Raw genomic sequence first — 24,425 nt, 5'->3', positions numbered from 1 at the left:
AAGAAAATCTAGTTTAGTGCTTTTATTACATGAATGTAAAAGTTCAACTCCTCCATAATCTATATTATGACCAGTTTCTATGTGGTTTGAAGATATTCGAATTTGTTTTGACTTTATGTTCCCGGATTCTAGTCTCCAGCCTCCTCCCCGTTTGTCCGATATACAGGGTGTATCTGAATGACTGCAACAAACTTCAAGGGGTGATTCTTTAGTGAATTTTAAGGGTACTTTGATATATGAACTATGGGCGACTTCGGCTCCCTTCAGGAGCTACACCCCTCTAAAAATGGCGGAAAATTTTGGTTTATTTTTTTTTTCTCAAAAACCATAAACGCTAGGAAAATGAAATTTGGGGAATATGTTTAACTCATAATAGGGCACGTTTTGACCCTATTTGTACTTTGCACCTACCCTTCTAAACTACTAAACGTAACCACCCCCGTTCAATTTATGCCTAGATTTTTTATATGAAGATGATAAATACATTGGAAAAATTTTAGTTAGATAGATAAAACTATTATAAAACTTTTTTGTCTCTCTGATGTTCTTCGAAAAATTAATAATTTCTGAGAAAAAAAATAATTAAGCAAACACTAATTGTTAAGCTGTGGGTTGTTAATCGAAAGTTGGAATGAATTTTTAATGAAAAAATCTTAGTAGGCTTTGCAATCTTTGTCAGAAATATTTTTGACGTTTAAATGTCAGTGGTTTTCTTACTTTATTATTGTTTTATTTAAAATTTTGAAACGTCGAGTGAACGAGCGTAAATGCGATAGAACTTTGTTCAAAAATTAATTTGAAAAACAATAATAATAGTAAGAAAAACTGACATTTTAACGTCAAAAATATTTCTGACAAAGATAACAGAGCCTACTAAGATTTTTTCATTAAAAATTCATTCCAACTTTTGATCGACAACCCCGATGTTTAACGTGCAGTATTTGCTTTATTATTTTTTTTCTCAAAAATTAGTCGTTTTTGGAAAAATTTTAGAGAGACAAAAAAGTTTTAGGATACTTTCATCTACCTAAATAAATTTTTTTTAATGTATTTATCATCTGCATAAAAAAAATATTAGCAAAAATGTAAAGGGGGTGGTTACGTTTAGTAATTTAGAAGGGTAGGTTGAAAGTACAAATAGGATCAAAACGTGCCCTATTATGAGTTAAACATATTCCCCAAATTTCATTTTCCTAGCGTTTATGGTTTTTGAGAAAAAGAAATTAAACCAAAATTTTCCGCCATTTTTGGAGGGGTGTAGCTCCTTAGGGGAGCCGAAGTCGCCCATGGTTCATATATCAAAGTACCCTTAAAATTCACTAAAGAACCACCCCTTGAAGTTTGTTGCAGTCATTTAGATACACCCTGTATATACTTTTATAATTAAAGCATCTGACCAAGTATACACCGCTCTCATCAAATATATTGAAAACTTTTTTAGTGTGATTAGTTAATAAATTTAAAATAGTGTTACGATTTGAAAAAACTATTTTAATATTGTAATTAGAAAAAATCTTGTGAAATTTGGCTGTTAAAGCATTAAATTGTAGAGGTTTATAAATTAAAGAATCAGTATTATGTTTTGTAATAAATTCAAATATCTTCAAACACCACATAGAAACTGGTCATAATATAGATTATATAGGAGTTGAACTTTTACATTCATGTAATAAAAGCACTAAACTAGATTTTCTTGAAATTTTAGAAATTACTAAACATAAAAATATTAATAATTTTCAACTCCTGAATGAACAACTTCAACTCTTTCGCAAACCTATTTTTTCATATCTAATTAATTTCAATTTAAAGATTTAATTTTTTAAATTTTTTATTGTTACCGGTTTTATTGGGTTCTTACTTTTCTGGTTCTCGGACGCCAGCGTCGCCAGTCTCTTCTTCTCGCTCCGCCAAGATGGTCATACCTGCGTCGTAATAATTCATTATTGATTTTCACGAAGAATTTTATTTAAACTCAACTAAAGTTTTTATTTTGTAAGTTGTTTTATGATATTTTGGCTTTAATTGATTTGGTTCATTGTTTTTTAGATTACATTATAACTTTTTTACTCATCACGTCACGTCTCATGTCTCCTCCATTTTGATTTTTTGCGAATTTAACGATTTTTCTGGTTATTGTATAAAATTTAAATTTGTTCACTTTTTCAAAAATTTTTCAACATTTCAAAACGTTTTTTAAGATGATTACATCTGTTAGCTTCGCCTGTTGACAGTGAGTATTTTGTTTTGTTTGTTTCATTTGTTAAAAGATTTTTTGTCTTATAAGATACAATGCGATCAAGAAAGCCGGTCCGCTAAAAACTACTTTCCCAAGCGCTTGATGCCAATACTTACTGCCCTCGTCACAGCGGTCACACCCTCCTTCCACTTGTTTTAATAGTGGTGGGGAAATGGGAGGAAACTTTTAGTTTAGTAAACATAACCTTAAAAACTCACACGCACAAAATTAAAAATGTTACTGTCGTTAAACAAAATTCGAAATGAATTCTCTCTGGAGTTAGATTGGTGGATGTAAATTTAAATTATGATGAAAATAATTAAAAAGGATTAATTAATAAAAAGAAAACCCTTTAAACTATTCTTTTGTAATTAATTTATTTCATAAATCAAAAAAAGATCTTTTATTTTATTATAAAAATAAAGGTTTAGAAGTTTTATTTATTATAAAACGAATTCAAAATCTTGACCATTCTTTTCTAAACATAAAGTGATTCTTCTTTTCATATTATCGAAGACCTGTACAAGTTGCTCTGCAGTTATTTGTTGAACATTGTGTCGTATTGCATCTTCCAATTCTTCTATGGTCTGTAAACGGTTTTTGTAGACAGAATTTTTGAAATGACCGAATAAAAAGAAATTTAGTAGGGTTAGATCGGGTGAGTGAGATGGCCAACATCCTCTACCGATTACCCAATCATCATAAAATTCATGAAGGAATCTTTTGTTTGTTCGTGCAGTTGCATTGTCATGTTGAAAAAATCCTTCTTCCAATTCATCATCATGTAATTATTCAATGAATTCTTGTAACAAACCACTTTGACAACTTTCCTAATGTCATGACATAAGGTAATTCACTACATTTTCCAGGCATGTCTCCCTAAATTTCTCTACACAAAGACTTGTTGAATATTTTCATACCCCATTTTGATCTTTTACTCCATTTCGAAGATAAGATTGGAGAAGAAACTTTGAAACTTGTCTTCTTCTAAGGTGAACGGCATGATTTAACCTAAAAATAAATCAACGAAATTTATACCAAACCGATTTAAAATAAAATAATTATTTACCTTAGAGAAAAATCACAATCGAATTTTTGTCTTAATAAAGACAGATAATATTAAATAAAACCGCAATAAACTCATAATGAAATATTGAAAACACCAAACCCCAAAACCAAGAACACGACTCTGAGCTCAGCTGATCGAAACCATTGAAACTAAAAATCGATATCACCTCGTCGACCAATAAGAACGTTGAAAATTAAAAACTAGTAGAGATGGGAGGAGGCTGTGACGAGGACAGTAAGTATTGGTATCAAGCGCTTTGGAAAGTAGTTTTTAGCGGACCGGCTTTTTTGATCTCTCGGTAGATTAATTGCATTTTTATTACTTCTATATAGTTTTCGGCTGAGGATGGAGTTGTAAACTTCGAAATCGGTGCCGATTAAAATATTTATGCAAATGCAAAGTTAACCTATTTTGTTTTATTTAATTCTATAAAATAAAAATGTCTAATAGAATAATATTCAATCTTTCACGTTGAAAATAAAATATTTCAAGTGATATCGAATGGTTGGGATATAAGGTTGGGGTCTTGAAATGCATTCGTATAAGAAAATTTATACCCCGATCGTTACGTACCCTTCGTCACGGTGGAAGTTCGGACCACCGAAGAACGACAGAGTGACATATACACATGGATATCTAGCGGCGTGTCCGACATCAATCCTCGGTTCGCCCTCTCTTTATACTCTTCGCCGAATACATTTTACAGCAACTTTTCCATGGGTAGAACGGCCTCACCACGGTTTTCGACCGTATTTTTCCCTCGACCGGCCGTCAGAAAAATACATTGCGGACAGAATCGTTGTTTACCGTATGTGTCTCACTCTCTCTCTGTATGTGTGTAATATCGGGGGCGTTGTACAGAGGGCAAACGGTGGATGTAATCCAGATCCGGATGGAATCTACGCCCGTTATTAATTCGAGAAACTCGTGCCACATGGACAAACACGATATCACTGTGTATACGCACGTGGATTCGTAGTCGTTATACACGAACTGTTTCTTGTTATTCAATATCCCGTAAGCGATTTCCTGCTTAATACCATCTAAATCGTAACGTAACAATTTTATTATTATAGTGTAATTAAATCGCTTTTAAATATTTCAATGCTACTACTTAAATTTATGTTAATGACAAGGTAGTTAAAAATAATACGAGTTAAGATATTCAAATCGTCTTAACTTTATGGCAACTAGGGCGATCATAAAATTTGCACGAACCAAATGTCTAAAAGACGAAAAATTTATCAAATTGAAATTAAGAGTGTTTTTCAAGTCAATAATTTTAGATGTGATATTCCAAAAAGTTTTATATTGACACTTTTAATAAAACATCCAAATCAAACTTATTACATAAATTAAATGTAATTGGCTCAATTTTGATTAACAACTTTATAACCTACTTGCAATTTCATAAACCATCTAAAGTTTATATCTTACGATATACCAGGATTGCTTGTGGTAGGAGTTAAGTAAATCCTTGAAGCAATAAAATTTTATGACTTCTGTTTACTAGAAGCTATAAGATCTTAGAGAGGCTTTAAAGAGATTTAGTTATGGAAAAGCAATATTCTTACACTTGACTATGAATATAAAAGTAGTTATTAACTCAATTAAACTTAAAAATATATATATTTAATTTTATGTTATTATTTATTATGATCATATTGCTTTAGATATAACACGTAGTAGTTGCCTTCAATTAAAAGTTAATAAATAACAGATTTCCTGAAATAGTCTGATAATAGACTCACTCCATTGCCGGTAATTTTCCTGGGATTAGAAATACTAATTTAAGTAATTTTCCTTTAACTTGTAAAGATGTTAGGAACAATAAACCTGAACATTTTCAAAATTTATCTCTAGAACTAAATCAATAGCAAAGGGAAACACTTTATTTTTACTATTTTTTTAGTAATGTTAAAACAATTAAAAATAAAAGCAAAGTTAGATGAAAAAGAATATCCAACTGATTACGTGATTTTTTCGCCGAAATTTTTTATTAAATGTATATAAAATGTACATAAATGCAAAGCGACGAGCGCAATCGATTACTGCAGACGCTCTAAGTACTTTTGATTATGCATGAGACGTGGAAGGGGAGCTAGAGGGCTCACAGGTGGCACAGGTGTCTCCAATGATCATTCTTTCTTTCTTTCTAAAGCTAAAAATAACATTTGTCCAGTTGCGTTTCGAAAATGGCTTATAAAATGATGAATATCGTAATTTAAAACGTTTCATTTTATTCCACTAAAATTCCAGTTTCTAGCAAGACATAAATGAACTTGCCATTTTTGGAGAAATGTATACATTCGAGATTTGCACGCTCTAGAATATTTAATAAGTCGCAAGTGACCAAATTTATTGAGGTTGATGAATCTATAATAAAAAAAATTTATTGCTAAACATATAGATTTAATCTGGATGAGGTGATTTATCCACTGTTCAGAAAACTCCAAAAATCCCGGCTTCAACTGGTCAAAAACTAGGTCCTTGACTAGTGCTGAACGTGGTTAATTTTGTTGCTACTGCAATATTTTTTGTTAGAAAAAATAGAAAGGAAGAACTGTTTGATAAAGCACTTCCCGAATCCCTGGGTGTGCATCAGGAATCTGGTTAGATGATCTCAGATTTATGACTACAGTGGCTTAAGAATTTTTGTAAGCACGCACATCCAATTCCAGAAAGAAAAGTTCTTGTACTGTTGTAATAACATCATCCTTGTGTGTTTTCCTGCACATTGTACATACAAGATGCAACTTCTTGATGTGAGTTTTTTTGGGTCTCTTAAAACATAGTACCATCAATCTTGCACCACCTGGTTAAAAAATCATAGCGGACGTGTTATTATTGCGTACCAAGTTAGTGCTTTTTTCTAAGACTTCTACCAATATTCTAGCCAACTCTGTGTATATGCGACAATTATAGCATTAGTAAACACTCAAAGTTGCCATTTCTAACTATTTTTTGGTAGCGTATTCTGGTTTTGCGCATGGTCAAGATATCCATCTTGAAATCCAACCTAACCCATTCTAACTTTTTCCTCTATCCCTTTCTTGTTCATCCCTTTCATTCCGAGTCTGAAAAATAGATGAGATTTCCGAACTGATCTGCAATTCGTATACTTCTATAATATTGAACGGTTACAAGTCCCTTCTGATCACGAAGCTCGTTAAAATATCAATAGGGTTTCTCTGCAAATCTGGTTAGGAGCAAGCTTTGCCACAATATTTATTTAGTCCTGTATAAGTAATTGAGAATCTCTAGATATAAACTATGTATTTTCAAGTAATGGAAAGAAGAGAAGACAAGGTCGTCGTGAGATTGACTTGGTCTGTGGAATGAAAAGTTTTTGCCTCATTATCGATTTGGTAATTTTTGATAAAACTAAAATTAATATTGAGGATTTAAATTTTGCGAAATTTACACCATAAATAAAACAACGAGATATAAAGTATTCCCATTTTTCATCCTAAATTTATTCAACTCACTTTGCATTACGTACCTTATAAAACTTTCAAATCTAGAATTCCATAAGACAAATTAATCAGACTGAATTATTGCCGTAGTAAATATTATTTTTTCGCATGTTGTGACAAGCTTATTTATTAAGCCAAGATTACGAGTGTTGAAATTTCTTCATATCGTACTTAAATCATGTAACAATCGAATTTTTATTGCGGTTTTAGATAGAAGTGCGAGTTAAACGAATTTTCTATATAATAAAGTTTTCTGTTAAAGTTTGTTGTAAGTAAATAATAGATAAAGTTGACACGTAAAAGTTTAAATCCGTCTTTATTAAACTGGGTGTTGCAATCGGCACGGATTCCAAAGTGTATTGCGACAACTTCGACGCACTTGACGTGTAGCCGTGTTGAGTTGGCAAAGTACCGAAATCTAATAAAACCGGATATTAGATTGGGAAGCTCCGCCGAATCGAAATCGGCTCGAGACACCGATAGCAGAGACGCAAATTTATCCGTTACACCTCTTTCCCTTTTCGAAAATCGATTCCAAGCTCGAACGTTGCGTCGCTACACAATAGACTTTTATCATATTCCCTCTTCGTTTCTTTAAATATAAGAACTAGAACGTTTCCGGGCTTCGAGACAAATCCGTTTCATAAGATTCCTATTCTATCGCTCGTTCTCTGTGTATTCAACAAATACAGTCGAAGATGGAGATCTCGTCGCGTAATAGCTCTCCATATACGTAAAATAGACGAATTGCTGAGATTTTACATTTGTTTCGGACGTTCGCAAACAAAGTTCTTCAACGAGTCGTTTCTTAAACAAACCATCTCGTTAGTTTTCGAGAGTTGGAAATTGTGGTGCTTTTTTAATGCCCATTAAGAACGAGACTCGGCATTCTCTTTAACGGTTCTTCCAAGAGACATTAAGCTTTATGTTGTCTGTTACTTGCACCGAGATAGAATCTTCATTTCCTTTCGTTTTCATTATAACATCTTTTTAAGGTTTTGAACGACACAATACGAACGCTTATTGGTCATTTATTGTACAAAGAATACGCTTGCACAATAAATGTAATACCATTTATGTTTCAAAGCAGCCATTTTTTAATATTTTTTGCCATAAATAACAAGATCAGTAAAATGGTATATATCGGCCACTACAATTTTGAGATTGACACTAATGGCTGTTATTTTTTGTCAATTTTAAATTGGAACTGTACAATCTGTCAGTTAGTATTTATGGAGTTAATCGTCAAAATGCATTCTGTAACTTTATTGTAATCCAATACTTTTTCATAAATTACAAAATATATTTAGTTTGCAGAATTTTTCTTTTGTTCTATAAAACGTTTCAATTTTTATAAATTCTATCACTTAAATTAAATAGTTCATACTTGTTTGTTTGAAGTATAGTTCTAAATTAGTTTGCCAAGTATTAATTTACGATAATCTCGCTATACCGAACTAAAATCAATAAATACCAAATAGGTTTCTAAACTATTATAATAAATTAATACTTATATTAACATTACCGAAATTTATATCTAGAAATTTCCTTTTTTTACATCACCGTTGTATTTATTCTCAACGATTTTTATTTCTTTTTGAAAGTGAAGATTTGATTCGTATGCAAATAGCCGAATGGTACAAAGAAGAGCCCCCATATATTTTAAAACGGGTCCGTAGTCAGCGAAGAGCTCGTTGAGCCGTTATGTCGACACACGGCACGCGTAATGATGATTAATGTAAATTGACTATGGGGGCGAAGTCATAAAGTAAACATGCACTCTGACAGGCATCAGCGCGTCACCTCTTTTTTCGTTTTTTTTTGGTCATCCTCCTCTGACCCAGGATTTTCATGATAAATTTCCTGTCACAAAAAATATCGTCACCTACCACAACGAATATATCACGTAAATCTAACCGCATTTTGTACTCCACGTATGACTATAAAAACATAATGATTTTTCCATTTAAATTCTTGATATAAAAATACGAAATTGATCAATAACTGGCGAGGTAACACGAAATAATTTTTCATATTACCTTTAAGTTAAAATTAGGTCATGGGGAGTGGTTACAATTGCTGAAGTAATTTAAACGGCGACAGAGAGAAAGTACTTTACCTACACCACGAAACTATACACAGTCTACAAACGCCTACAAAGGGCTTTGTTTTAACAGTCCTTTAAATTCTATTTTCGTTGCTTTGATTCAAAACCTTTTAGCTAACCGGTTCTTGCTAAATTAACAAAATGATTGCTTTCCTTGTCCTGCAATGAACCACCCTTTACGTAAACCGAAACGTTTCCGATTCAATATTTACAAGCTATTACAATCGTATTTACTTACTTTTTATGTTGCTAACGTGAATATGTCATACCAGGATTTGACGAATATTTAATTATTAAATTAAATTTATTTTTAATACTTTATTTATTTCACTTTCAAAACCCAAATACAAAGCATATAGTAATATCTGTAAAAATGTTGCCATGAATACTAATCAAGAGACTACATTTTGGACCTAAGGACAAGAAGTTAGTCACGTTTTGTGGTAAATCACTCCGAATTGTCTTTGAACAACCAAAATTAACGGTATATCGAATATCTATGAATCGTGATTAGTACAGATGATAAAATAGATCAAGAAACACGCAACCAAATAGCAAAAGCAACTAAGTTTGTTACCAACCTATGATCAGCTTAAATATGGAGATAAACACGAAAAGACGAAAATTTGATGAATTTCGTTGTTTTACAAGTTGTCAATGATAACACTCGAGAATCAGAGCATGTTAAAAAAAAACATTTAGAACAAAAGTTGTAGCAGATTTTATTCTTAACAATATTGTTCTCTTACAGTTTTGCTTTCAGATGCATAGATATCGAGAAGAATACGAAAATATTAAAATTTAATGTATTCGGTGTTTTTTGTAAATTGTTGATGATAACACTGGGAAATCTGAGCATATTACCAAAAAAACTTTTAGAACCAAAATTGTAGTAAATTTTATTCTTAACAATATTGCTCTCTTGCAGTTCTGCTCTCAAATGCTTAAATATCGATAAAAATATTCTTAGAATGAAGGTTGTAGCAAATATTAATCCTAATATTGTCTTGCACTTTTGCTCTTAGATGCGTAAATAATGGAAATTTTGAAAATCGGTAGACTATCTTCTATATCGGTAGATCTACTCTACCGATAAATCGTTAGGGTTGGCAACACTGGTTACTAAATACATAATAACCCGATGCGTAAGAAAGAACTAAACGCCAAAGCAAAAATTTATCTATATAAAACCATTTATACACCCACACTCACCTACGAGTCGGAAACATGGACAATGTTAGACAGACACAAACCAAAAATAACAGGTGGAGCTAAACCAGAAGAGACGAAGTAGGAAACAAGATCGTCTGCGAAAAACTAAGCTTGAATATTTTAGTAAAGAATATAGAAGAGAAACGGCTAAATTGGTATCAGATAAATAAACCAAAGAAATTGTAGAAAAATCCAGTGGGTTGAGATAGTAAAGAAAGTGGCGTTGAAAAGGGAGAAAACGTCCCCTAAGAAAACAAACATAAGTTCATGTATAGATTACATTACCATTAATGGCAGTCTAGGTTCGGACCTATATCATACACAATGTAAAATTTATCTTATTCCAAAAAGTTTCCATGCATTTTTAAGTTACACTTCAATACAAACCTTGTTTTCATAACACATTTCTGACTGGTTCAGGTACATCATGTCATAGTTATCTTATTATGTTTATGAACTCCACTCAATTTCTTGATCTACCTAATAATTTTAGCTATTTCACTTAATGACTTGTCTTTTATACTTGATCTAATAGTTCACTTGCGAATGGGTTGCGAAACCTCCATTTTTCAATAAAATTACGAAATTGTACTAAAGTAATTTTGAAGCGGCTTTTGCACGTATGAAGGATTATTTGTGGATTATCTGTTTATTTGTGTATATCTACCAATATTGCCACAGCTATCAACACAATTGACATGAAACTTAAGCCGTTAAGTCTCAAGATTAAAACATAACAACTAAAATTACCTGTATAAATAACCGTACTAATAATTTGAATTGAGTAACACGTGCAATTGATTTGTACGATTATTGCTTTAGAAATTGATGTAGAGTTCGTGTAAGTAAAAGAAAACAGTTGGAACAATCGGACAACTTAATTGATGAGATAGCTTCAATTGCCGGACACATTGAAGTATCAATTCCAGCTAGCAAGACAAATTGTGTTAAAAGCGACATAGTACGATAAAAATAAAATTTAAAAAAACTTAAATCTATTTTTAAATACCTATCCGATATATTTTTTATTATTATCTTTCAAATCACGCTCGATGAGTTACTTTTGTTCGACTCAAACTTAATTTGCTAATCAACTCTAGATTAACTCGGCATTCAAGCACGTGTCTTTCAATATGACATTATAAAGTTCAAGAACTGTAAGTAGATTACCGTTCTAATTTGCCGTCTGCGGCCGTTTTATGCTGGGAACGTCTTTTCGTCTCCAACGTTTCTAACGCATTCTAAACCGTTTTCAATATTAAGCGAACGAGTTGGAGCAGTCCGAATGCCGATCGAGTTATTTCCATTATTGGAGGAGGAAGCCGAATCAGTTCGATGCAGATTAAGAAATGCAATAGAAGACGGACGGAACGGAACGGTGGGAAATTTACTGGCTTAAATCCGATTTCTTTTTCTCCCCTACCTCTTTGGCAAGTCAGAGATTGAATTCACTATGTAAGATTGCTCTTTACAACATTTACTCGTTTTATCAAAATGTTGGAATTACGATATTAGTTTAGTTGGTACATTTCCATATTTATTAAAACGAAATAAACAACAAAATAAAAATAGGAGAAAATATTATAGCCCCTAGAGAATAACAACCCTCGTTATTGCACTTGGTTTCTCACGAATTTGGTTTTTCCACTTTAAAAGTTATACAGCAAAGTCCCATTTTGATGGCGACAAAAGAAGTTTATGTCGATTTTAACCATCCTCGGGGGCGTGCTACACGAACCGGAAAGGTCTATTTAATTTCTCTGAGGGACGTGTAAATGAAATAATAATATTTGTCCTCGGAACGCGTCGGCTCGTCCATAAATCATTTGAATTTCGAGCGGAAACTCGTTATGCCGCGACAAACATTGCTTAATCTTATTTGATAAGTTATTCCTCGAGTTTCCCTTTCAGACTCTTGTCAAGTTACGGTCGTAGAATTGAAAAAAAAAATGTAACATTAGACAGTTTTAATTTATTATTTCTTTATCTTTTTATTTTTCTTCAGACATTCAAAGTAAAATATTATTCTATATATTACATTGATGGAAAATGTGAAATGGTTAATGTCTGGAAAATAGATTGCACATAGTGAGTCAGTTATTTACAATCGTTAAAAACGTAACGAGTGCATTTGGTGGTAGATTGAACAAATAATAGAAATTCGTAAAGGTTTACTCTAGTAATTCGAAATATCCAGTAAACGAGTGAATACGTTTATTGTATCGTATCAATACCAGCTTCCAACACACATTTCATTCAACTTTTCATTTACATCGAATATACATTTTTAAAGTCTATACAAAGCGAAAACAGTCAAATGCATTCATGGGGATGTTGCAATGTAAACATCTCGACAATATAAAATAAAACAAAATCTTGATCACTTCTGTTAATAAACAAATTGTAGCGGTCGTGAGTATCTATATTGAAAGTTTTATTTCAATTTTGGACATAAATGCTTTTTCCTGTTATTCAAAACTATAATATAAAAAAATAAAAAAACAACGAAAAATGTTGAACAGAATAGCGAGTACTGTAACAATGACAAAAAATATACGTACGTTTGTCCATAATAGGCCGTTTGATGTTTCAAGTAAAATAACAATTCCAATTCGAGCTATATATTGTTTTTTTTTTAAATGAAATCCAACCATCGACTCGTGTAAACAATATTAATAACGTCGTGTTTCTGATTTTATGTAAAATTTGTACTAACTTTTCAAAATATGGGATTGTATTAATACATAATTAAATATCTTTAATGTTTAAGTAAAGTTTACAAATTTGTTGAGAATTTATAACGAAGGATTTCCGATTCAGGCCACGTACCTAACGAACAGTTTGCACTTTTGATTAAATTAGTTTGAGCAACCAACATTAATAATTGAGCAGGTGAACAACTAATGAACTAATCTTCGAATTATCTTAATTACTAGACGTAGTATTTCTAATCTGAGTAGCTCAAATTTGTTGTATTAATATAGGACGCCTATTCTTATAATTTTGATTATATAAATATTACTTAACTCTATTAACTGTTAACTCTCTCTAATAGATTCTCAGATACTAGCAATGATAAATACTGTATCATGCTAACTGCATGAATGAATGTGTTGGTGAAATTGCGCTGTATTCAAACATACTGGATTAGTCGGATGGGAATTAGATTACGATAAGATCTTATTACTGCAAAATCAACAAACAAAATCTACTTTAGCCTTTTTGTTAAGTAACTATATCAATTAATAATTATGGATAAGTAATGAAAACTATGAACTATAAAATAATAAATAGAACCCAAGGTCTTTGTGGTCTTATCAGAGCCCAGACCAATTGTGTAACGCAAGATTTAGTCTGAGCTGAATTGTTGATAAAATATTTATGCCGACCTGAAAAACCTGAACTCATGTTAAAAATCCTGATTCGTTGTAATCATAAAAAAGTTTGACGTGTCTTAAGCACACTTCCGTGATATCGGAAGTTTCTAACTTTTCTCCTTTTATTTTCTCGATAACCAATCCCTCGAAAAATTAATGTGGCAGCTGTGCTAATTTCGGCTTCAATTCTTTGTTTTCTTCCTCTATTTCGACTATTTTAATTGCATAGTAACGCCTGAGGTTTTGTTACACCTAGGTGATAAAAATGGTGATAGTTTAGTGTTTTAGTTGATGCTTGGGCTCACTAACCATAATTCTCTTTTTGGTTATTAAGGTTAAAGATTTATGCTAATACAATACTGAGATGAGCGGTTATACTTCAAGAGGTCTTTGAAGAACTTGTACATGATATGCTCTCTCATGAGTGTGAGCAATATGACTCTAATTGGGTTTCTTTTGAACTTAATTTCTCTTAAACTCCTGATAAATGGAACCTGAAACTGAATGGAAATTTTCGGAACAAATAAATGTTTTAAAACCTTTGGCAGAATGTCATAACACTATTTCTGATCAGAACACTACTTGGGCTTCTTTTAAAACTCCTAATGTTAAATCTGTTGGTTAATTTACTCGTCAGGCTAAATATTTTAAACCTTGACAGATGATTTTTATTGAACTTGTCATGGTTTAAAATCGAATTTAACCTTAAAGGGGTATGCCAGCTTAGAGACCAGAAAATAAAAATAACTTTAAGATCATTTTCTACTGCATTGAAACCTCCTCAGTATTGTAGACATTTAGGAGAATTAAATAATGTTGTAATCAAAATATATTTCTGTTATGTCAACCCACATTTCAACTTTCAACCTAAATCCATATCTACATAACATATTTAATCTAAAAAAATTTACATTCGATTTTATGAACTCGTTTATGTTCAACAATAAAGTATAAATAACGACGTGTTGGGCATATTCGAGGGTGTAAAGCAACAAGTTGAATAAAAGGCGGTGATTTCAGCGAGAAAACATTAATATAAAAGTTACCCTAAATCTAAATCCTTGAACCAATTTCACTTGAAATTTTATCTCTAAATATAGTTTACAATAGATTTGGGATCAATTTGGTATGCGCATTTCATGTAATAACGACAACTTCAAATGATGAGGCCTCCTTATGGTAATAGGATGTATCTTGCACACTAAGATTTCGTAGCAATCCATTCATGGTGTTTTGATAACGAAATACGCGTTGCAATATCGTCTTCGTCGTATACCTGAAGTACTGTAATCGGGCTCGCCCCAGTTATATTCTATTCCCTTTGCGGCGTTTCCTTTGCTTTGGGTGATTAAAGTCGCGTTCGACGAAGGTTCGGCGTCTCCAACAATTTTACAAAGACAAACATGCTCTGGGTAGACTATCGTGCTTCAAATTCGTTATTACGGCAGACAAACGATGGTAACCATGGGGGTTGGAGAGGCGAGGGGGAATCGCGTGCATATTAGTTACAACCTCTCGAAAATGGAACACGAAAAGTCAATATTTCGTCTATCCCATTATGTATATGTTTCTACTTGTAGTTTAATCCAGTAGTTAATTTTGCTTTCGAGGAAACCTATCTGATTTCCTAATATAAACTAATAATATGTATCCTTAATGCTTAAAAGGTTTTACCACCAATCTTTATCTAAAATATTTTAATGAAAACCTTTCATCGTTATATAAAACATTTTTAATCGATTCGAAAATCGCGTCTTACACTTTATATTATCCTTTTCAAAGAAAACTTTAAACGTCAGTGCTGGTTTTCAGGAAAACGTCAGGCCAATATGATTGATCGTACCTCTTTAATTACAGGTTGTTCGGGAGCAAGTCTGAAGGTCGATCCGTCGACTTTGCCAACGTTTCTAACGCCCAGTCAAGCATTCAAGGTCACGGAGAGGGAAACGGTGCTATTGCCCTGTAGGATCGCTAATCCTGGTAAGTTAAGAGTACTTAATCGTCCCCCACTGTAGTTCGCACTTTGATCTCCAACGAACATGACAAGGGGAATAACGGCGACCCTTTGCATGTTTCAAGTCAATTACCGTAGGGCGCTATTCAATTCAATTTACTCTTGGAGAGGCAACTTCACGTTCAGGGGGGCGAGAGGAATGTTGAAGTTGCGGAAATCGTTACTAATCTGAATTATTTAATATGCAAGCGTTCGGTAAGGTAAATGGATTAGGTTCTACATTAGAATAAATTATTTTGATTGTGGCATCGATATGTTTTATCCACATGTTTTGCACGTCGCCACAATCATCAAAAATTAAACGTGGTTAAACTTGGATGTTGGAAACGAATGCGGTCAGTTTAGGATTGGAAATAAAACATAAATGCAGTATCAATAAAATATACGAGATCGTTTTAATTTTTGAGTTTGTTCTGAATCTTGAGTCACAGTTTTAAATAATATTCTGTTTAAGATTTTTTTGTGATGACATATCCATGTAAACCGCATTTCAGGTCAATCGATGGACGAGACCAAATAGACCGAGTGTAATTGCTTTAGGATGTACGTATTGATTTAATTGAATATCCGGATTCGATACGTCCAATTAGTTTTGTTTAACTTTGATCGACTGTGAACATTGGCGAATGGACTATGCCAACATTCTGGGCCGCACATACAAATTAATTGTCCGTGTACGTTATGAACTAATGCGGAGTACCCCAACTATATACCTCTACTTCTACATAATACTACTACGTATTGTCATTACTATTATTCTGAGCTCGGTGGTGATTGCTAATTAAACAATCCCTTCCATAGTTTTGTTTACATTGAAACTGCTTTAATAATAATGTGAAATAAATTTAGCAAAAAGTTCTTGTTGGACTTATTATTGAACTAAAATAATTAACAAATGATTTTTAGTAGATCAATAATCCGCTGGGAGAACTATGCAAATATACGCTTAAATGTGGTATTTGCCAAAACGCTGAATTAAACATTATACAATAATAAAATTATTGGAAATAACAACGAGTTTATTAAACTGTCGAGAATTGAAGCAAATCGTCAATAAATAAATCCCATGGATACAGCATAAAAACTTTTTTTTTAAATTGTATTAAAACATTTATCATTGATAATTGAGTAAAGTCGTTTTTGTACACTTTAATTATAACTGGACAGAACATTCAAGACTTGATTAAGTTTTTTAAATAATAATTACAGAAGTTTCAAAAGTTATGGCAAAAATTAATAAGTTATGAAAATATTTATATTATTATTTTAGTTTAATGCTACAAGCAACAATATGTCGAGCTTAAGGGGAAGAAGTAATGAGATGATTGAGTGCATCGGTATATTTGTATGCAAGCTGGCCACAACTTAAGACCTTTAACATTTAGCCATTTATATATAATAATCAAAATCAAGAATTTAAAAACAGCTTACCATAAGCTAACTAATGAATTATTTAACAGCTCTTTACTTTATCATGTTAAATGTTGGGATATAGCATCAATTTGATAACCAACACTTTCCTGCAATATTTCATCAGATAAGTCACTTTAGTGTAAATTACTCAATTTGTACTGCTTTTCGCAAAAGCATAATTTTATCATAAGCTTTTCTGCTCCCACACCACGGCTTTACTTTCTTTTATTTTTAATTGCACTATTCAATTTATGGTCGCACATTAGTTTGAATCACAAAATGTCAACCGCCACACATGTTATTAGCCAACTGCCAACATATATGCCACGTAGCAGAAAAATGCAATATTCTAGCTAACACATTATCATGAATTTATCACCAAGTATAGAATAATTCTAAAACCAGTACCTCGAATTAATTCATTCTTCAAACCAGATTCAGTATTTACCTTAAGATGATACCAATTCCAAGAAGCAAAGAGACTTTATACTATGCTATTATACATTTCAAAACACCCTTCATATCGACAAATTCATGAGACTCCCTGGTGGGTTCTTAACGATTCAAGAAGGTATCAGAATTGAAAGGAATTCGATGATGTTGGCGTATCAGATGAGACTCTTTCAACAAATACAATCAGTATGTATAATCAGGTGTGAAAATAAAAACCATTCGTCTTGTCGCTGTCCGAATGTTTATACTCTGTCATTGCATGAGGCAATAAGACTATGGGGAACAAAAGGTAAAGAAATCAACACCTTCATAGACTGCTTAAAATCCATTTACCGACGAGAAACATTAATAAGAACTCCTTAGAATTTACATTTACCGTACGATAAAATACTTGTAAAGTGCCACAAGAGCAGAAGGTTGAAAGTAGAAAAGGTCAAAAGGGTACAAAGAGGATGTGAAGCATTTTCGTTCTCAGGTTAAAAAACCGCCTTCTTTAACGTTTACCATCTGTTTCCAACATGAATATTAATTAAATCATTAATTCCATTTCTTAGTTTACTTTAACATCATCATTATTGAATAAAACAAGAAAAATATTAAACATAGTCTCAAATATTTATATTAATTAACAATCTTGCAACAATATCATTCTCCACTCTAGACAGGTTTTATTTTACAGGTATTTATTAATAAGATTAAAACAGTTAAACATTCCCTTCGTATTTAAAGGTATTATTAAAGGTCGTTTTATCTTTTGAAAACGAGAAAATAATCAAAACATGAACGACGGAACTGCCGAAGACCTGGGGTCCGGATTAAGAATACTTGGATATGCAAATATTTGAACGAATCTCCGCGACGAAATCTCGCTGAAACGTCATATTTTCTCTACCCGTGGGGTTCAAGGGGGAAAAGAGAAGAAAAGTATAGAGAATCGAAATAAAAATGCGGGCGATCGCAAAAGCATAAACCGCGCCTGGAGTTTCAGCGACCCGAAATGAAATCGGACGAATGCAATTCGTCTAAAGATACGTATTGATTTAATTTGATATCCGGAGTTGGGTACATCCAATTAGTTTTATTTAACTTTTATTTTGTAACGAATCCCAGGCCAACGAACCATCTTTTCCTTTACTCGTTCAAAATGTTGAGCAATAATCAAATTACAACGTGATGGTGTTTAAAATGTAAGATAGTGTTTTGAACCGATTATAAAACTCAGCTTTTACTATTACAATTCTTTTACAAGTAGAGAAAATGAAATGGTCCAAAACGAACGAATTCTTATTGTTGACACCAAACAAACTAAATCATCTTGATAATCGGTGATGTCTGAATGAAGTCTGAATTAGATATCTATTTGAATTCATTTTTAAAAAGTTTAGCATCTCAAAAGCAGAAATACCTAATCTACAATGAAGAACTGCTTACTACACACAATACAATTCGGTTCTATTAATAATCAAAGTCTAACGTGATGATGTTTAAAATGTAAGATAGTGTTTTGAAACGATTATAAAATTCAGCTTTTACTATTGCAATTTTCTTACAAGTAGAGAAAATGAAATGGCCCAAAACGAACGCTTCTTATTGTTGGGACCCTTTTACACGAGAAACTGGACTTTTACGACAAAACATAAGATAGTGAGTTTAGTACAAGCGACACATGAAGCTTTTTTGTTACGGTACAAATAAAATTCTCTATTTTAATTAAAATAAAACCTCTGTTTTACGAATTGAGGTGTATTGAAAGCTGTTTGCGTAATCAGTAATACCATTAGAAAACACGTAAACAAATTAGTGTAATAACATTACAGAAAATATTACGGTGGCGTTATCCTAACGATTTTACAATAAATATTTACGTGTAGTGTTATCACGCATTACGTGATTGATGCGACCATTAAATGTCATTATTAACCATCGTAAATTAGCGTATACAAAACCGTGACAAATGTAATCATTAATCTATGTATTATGATAGTGTGTGGGAAACCTTATTTGCCCATTTAATTTGAATTAATTTCTTTTTTTACGCTCACGAGGAATTTAAGACGATGGATTTAAAACTAAGATTTCTTGTTACTTTTGATTTAGCTGATTTTCTTTACTTGTCTCTTGGTTAATCCATTTGATACATCGTTTCAGGTCACTATATATTGGCGTGGAAAAAGGGAACTGCAGTTCTATCAGCTGGGAACGTGAAGGTTTCACCGGATCCGCGGATAAGTCTCGTCAACGGATATAGTTTGGAGATCAAAGGGGTCGAACCAGCGGACGCTGGCGACTACGTTTGCCAAATCGGGACTTTGGAGCCTAGAGAAATTACCCATACAGTTGAAGTACTCGGTAAGTGTACCACTTTTCTTCAATTTAACACTTATATAAGAAAACTTCAAATATAAAACTTCTTTAGAAATAATTTAAAATATTTCAACATTTTCTTCAAAGAGATTTAAATCTTAAAGTTCTCTTAATTAAACGTTTTAAACTGTAACGAAGGAAATCACTGCCACATTCTCAAGAATAAAGCACCTTTAAACACAGACTTGGTTTCGTAGATTGGCCCGTTGTGAGTCATAGTCACAAAGGGCACGCTTTACTGCACCATTTAGTGCACGCGAAACCGTAAAAATGCCTGTTTTTTTCGGATTAGTACTCATCAAACTTCACCGCACACTTTACGTTTCCCCCAACTACTCCTTTACAGTGCATTACCACATACGATTCACGTGCTGGCCAATTAAATCCGATAGTAGCGTACGGGAACCCGAATTGCCCTACGGTTCTCGTTAAAACATGCTTTTTGATATTCATGACACCCGTTAAAAAATAGTTTATTTACAATCCGTTTACGGCTTTACTCTGTGATCGCGTTTAAACGACACGAAATTAACCACGTTTATTGTAATGAGTGATGTTGTAAACCGCTATAAATCAATCTTTATTAATCGGATGAAATAACACAAGTATCAACTTTTATTAAATCTTCTACAATTTCTTGTTTATTATTTGACTACTTTTAGTTCAATAAAAATATACAGCAATATAGCTCTAAATAAGTATTAAAAGTAGAGCTAACACTAGCACTAGAACTAATACTAGACTTAGAACTAGAAACATTCGGGTTTACCCGCACGTCTCTTAACACGGCTAAACCCGAATGTTTCTAGTTCTAGGTTTAGTGTTAGTTCTAATTTTAGTTCAATAAAAAATATATAACACTAGCATTAGAATTATTAGAATTATATCCTGAGTTTATCTATGGACCTTGAACAGAGCAGTTAGGGGAATAACCCAAACATTTAGGTATATTTAAATATAGCGATGCATTAAATATATAATATTAATTCGTTAGTTAATCCGTTATATTTAGGTTTTACTGTATCTCAAAAACCATTACGATGATAAAAGATATCGCTATTGGATAATTAATTATAAATTGAATAATTACAATACTCGAAAATGTTGGTAACGTAATATCTAGCAATATTTAATCGAGCAAATAATATTCACAATAATAGGTTAAGTTGATAATTTAATGTAACGTTGAATTGTATCTTTATTAAACTAAAATTAATTATACTCTAAATAGGAATAAATCTCATGCAAACACAACCAATAAACGGTGTAAAATATCCAATAATTTGAATAGTTACAAATGAATTATATATATAATTAGTATTATTTCCTTTGTTAATAAACTACGTTCACGCAGTAAATATTAATCTTTTCTTAAACACCAACTCTGCAAGCCAACTGACGACGAAATGGCTAATATTTCCAAGTTAATGAATTAACTGCAGCCGTTTCTACACTTAATGTTACCAATTATTCTTATGTTGGGCGCCGTCTCGTGGCCGAAATACCCTTTCGCAACTTGTACAACTTCCCCAAACTAACAGGCCATTGCAGATTATGGGCCGGAACAAGTAGAGTTTATAGAATGTAACTTTTAAAATGTACGTTTTCTTAATGTAACTTACCGTTCGAATGTGTTGAAGGGGATGCTGCCTATTAATTCCATAGAAGTTACGTTGGTGCGATGATCCTTCTTTAGAATGTGTTCTAATTATATCCCGAGGGATTAAACACTCTCCGGGTCTTTGATGTCACGTTCCCACTGTGCCCTATTTACTATTACTAATTAATATAGCCGTGAAAAATAGCAGATGGGGTCTTTACGATGGTCATGATTAATGCAAAATTTACTAGGGTTCTCGCTAATTGAGTCCTATGGGAATACGCACTCCATACATACCAATCACATTATTTATAGCAAAATTTGTAGTTAGATGATAATTTAGATTTGGTAGTTGTCTAAAGAGAGGAATTTTCTGTGAAAAGCTAAAAATTTTCTGGATTTCATTCGAGGTGGCCGTTTACGAAGGCTCAATGTAACCTGGTAGAGCGAGAACTCCTATAACGGGTCTCAATTTTCCAGTACGCGGTTACGTGAGCAGTAATCTCGTAGCTCGGGACTTTCACATACAACCGTACGAAAAGGATATTGCAGTTTCAACGCCACACCGAACCAAGAAGACACGCCAAACTGACCTAACGCCGCATCGACAAAGAAACCGAATTAGTATTTCAATTAAAGCTCTTCTCACCAGTCGAAACTGTTTTCGTCTTATCAACGAAAAGAACGCTTAAGAAAAGTTTTGAAAACGAATGTAGCGTTAAGTTGCTAAGCTTTAAAGGTAATCAGTTCTCTACACATTTCAAATAACGTACTCAATTAAATAAAAAGTAAATAGCTCGATTTTATTATAGATATAGAGATTGTTTAAAGTATATTTCAAGCAATTTATTCTAAGTGAAATTATCTGCTATAGATTCTTTGTAAAGGTTGTTAGCCTATCAGTGCAATTTAATCCAATTGATTTACCAATACCTATAATGAAGGAACACGAAAGGCGTGCTATAGAATAAGTAGTAGTTAGGGTTCCTCTATACTGGGTTCATTTTTACCAAACACTAGGATATTACTCTGAATCTTTAATAATAATAAAATCTAATGAATGCAAGTGTGAAATATTATCATCTCGTCTTATTTGCAAACGCGTTATATTTTACTTTAAATTACAGCGATACTTATCAACCTGCTAACGTTGGCGAATATTTAAGCAATTCGGTGAAACTCGCAACTTTGCCTCATCAGTCCATCTTAATATTTTTAATTAACTCACTGTGCGTGGCTAGAGCGGGATTATGATGCTGAGCGGGATGATTTTTGTTAATACATATTCTTATACAGGTTTTTCATGTTACTGGTAAAGTTTAATTTGACATAGCAGCTCATTTTTTTTTTCACAGCTTATATTAAAATAAACTAGCGATTTATTAGAACTTTATTATATAACAAACATTTTGTAACTTAATCGTAAAGTATTTTGCAATTAAAGAAGTGCTGCATTTAGTTTTTATTCAAAGACTCATGGAAAGAGATGGAGTGTGTTCCTTTCAGTTCACTTTGAAATGTAATCGTTTTATGAACAAACTTTAATCACCCCGTCTTCTGGTTTGGGAAATGGAATCCGGCTGAGAATTAAATTCGCAAAGAGCTTATGCCGTTTCATACTCTTCTTTGTGTGCGTCGACAGGTACTAACAGGCATAAAAAACAAACCATATAAAATCTGCGTAATATATAAAATAATAAATCCTAATATAAATAATATAATACAGAGAGAATTATTATTAAGAAGAAAGTTTTCTACGAGATGAAAGAATGTGTGTATTTTTTGAAATAAGAAAAGTTTACGTACGGAAATGAATAGACGTCAACGGAAAGGACAAAGTTCGATATAAAAAGCGTTTGCTTAAATTTCGGCGAATTCACCCCATACATTTCCCGTTCATTGTGAACATCACGCAACCTATTAGCGTACCCCAAACAGCTGCCAACCCTTGTCACCCAAGTTCTTTTTCGCTTTATTCACACTACTTTATTTATGCCTTGGATACATTTGCTTCTCCATGACTAAAGAAAAAGGGAAAAACCCGTCGTTAAGGAGTTGTAATGGACGAAATACACTTCCACTAAAAGTTACCGAACCGTAAATCGTAGAGAACATGTATCTAGGGATTTAACAACTTCCCATATGTGCAAGCAAACTGTAGTTCGAGTGTAAATAAATTTTTCTTTGTTACCTTTTAAAATGCATTAAACTTTATGTTTTTAAAAAAAATATCATTGTTCCTGAAACGGGCATTAATCGCTTTTATGAGACCACTCGTTAGCTGGTCATTTTATTTTGAAAGGGAAACGGCACACATACTTCAGAGTTGAAACGAGATTGCTTGTAATTACTGAAGTGGCTTCTCTCGGCGCGGTTCTCATCATTGGGGGAAGAGAAAAATGACGTGCAACGCTTATAAACGACCCCAACTTTCGGAAATTACCTACGTTCCAAACAGTTCTACTTAATAGGGTCGGTATTTTGAAAGCTAACCGGCGCCGCCATCATCGCAAATATCAATATTAAAGTCGCCGTTTGGTCTCGCGAACACAAAGGAATACTCCGTGTATATGCGTTTGTTTACCACTGTAAAATGTAGATAGACTTTAGAGAGCAATTAGAACTTTATACTTAAAGAGGATGACCGCGGATAATTTTTTTTAAAATGTTGGGAGAAATTTCGTTCCCTAAAACTTTCTGGGGAGCTTTAAACGTAAAGTTTAATTATATTACAGCGGGTGAAATTTCAGCTCTGAATCTGTTGTATGCATAACATCGTGCATTTCGGCAACTTTGGAAATGTATCAACAACACGGAAATATGAAATGTCATCACGTGAATGCATCCATTGTTTGGTTACTATGAAATTTAAATTAATTTCATATGTATAATTCTATTATATAGAGTGTTTTTAAAATCGGCCATAAAACACATCATAAATAAGAATAAGTTTTCTTCCTATTCTGACGATTATCATGCGCGAGGAATAAAAATAACACATTCAATAATAACTAAAAGTATTGTTGGACGATATAAAACCACATCAATTCGAACGTAAAGCTCTTCATTCAGTTTAACGAATGAAATATAGTACTATTATTCCG

At 32.6% G+C, this 24,425-nt stretch overlaps 1 protein-coding gene and 2 long non-coding RNA genes across 4 annotated transcripts in view; 2 read left to right on the top strand and 1 right to left on the bottom strand.

Annotated features, from left to right (window-relative positions):
• The window catches only part of LOC111425821 (limbic system-associated membrane protein), a 69,131-nt gene that overhangs the window by 22,005 nt on the left and 22,701 nt on the right, over positions 1 to 24,425 (top strand). Inside the window, exons 3-4 of the mRNA XM_023060079.2 lie at positions 15,335 to 15,457; positions 19,506 to 19,706. Of these exons, the coding sequence (XP_022915847.1) occupies positions 15,335 to 15,457; positions 19,506 to 19,706 (324 nt within the window). The remainder of the gene's footprint in view (positions 1 to 15,334; positions 15,458 to 19,505; positions 19,707 to 24,425) is intronic.
• LOC139429009 (uncharacterized) lies at positions 1,906 to 11,094 on the top strand. 2 transcript variants are annotated; one of them, XR_011639717.1, is made up of 3 exons: positions 1,906 to 1,992; positions 2,047 to 2,230; positions 3,638 to 11,094. It is a non-coding gene; the product is annotated as an uncharacterized lncRNA (long non-coding RNA). The 2 variants fall into 2 exon arrangements; XR_011639718.1 differs by lacking the exon at positions 3,638 to 11,094 and adding an exon at positions 2,285 to 2,596.
• On the bottom strand, positions 2,595 to 3,603 carry LOC139429011 (uncharacterized). The gene is made up of 2 exons (XR_011639720.1): positions 3,306 to 3,603; positions 2,595 to 3,247 (listed from the first exon to the last, which is right to left on the bottom strand). It is a non-coding gene; the product is annotated as an uncharacterized lncRNA (long non-coding RNA).

The sequence above is a fragment of the Onthophagus taurus genome, chromosome 2 (genome assembly GCF_036711975.1).
Source record: "Onthophagus taurus isolate NC chromosome 2, IU_Otau_3.0, whole genome shotgun sequence".
Taxonomy (NCBI): domain Eukaryota; kingdom Metazoa; phylum Arthropoda; class Insecta; order Coleoptera; family Scarabaeidae; genus Onthophagus; species Onthophagus taurus.
Note: the sequence above shows the minus strand (reverse complement) of the source record. Positions and strands in the feature narration are given on the sequence as shown.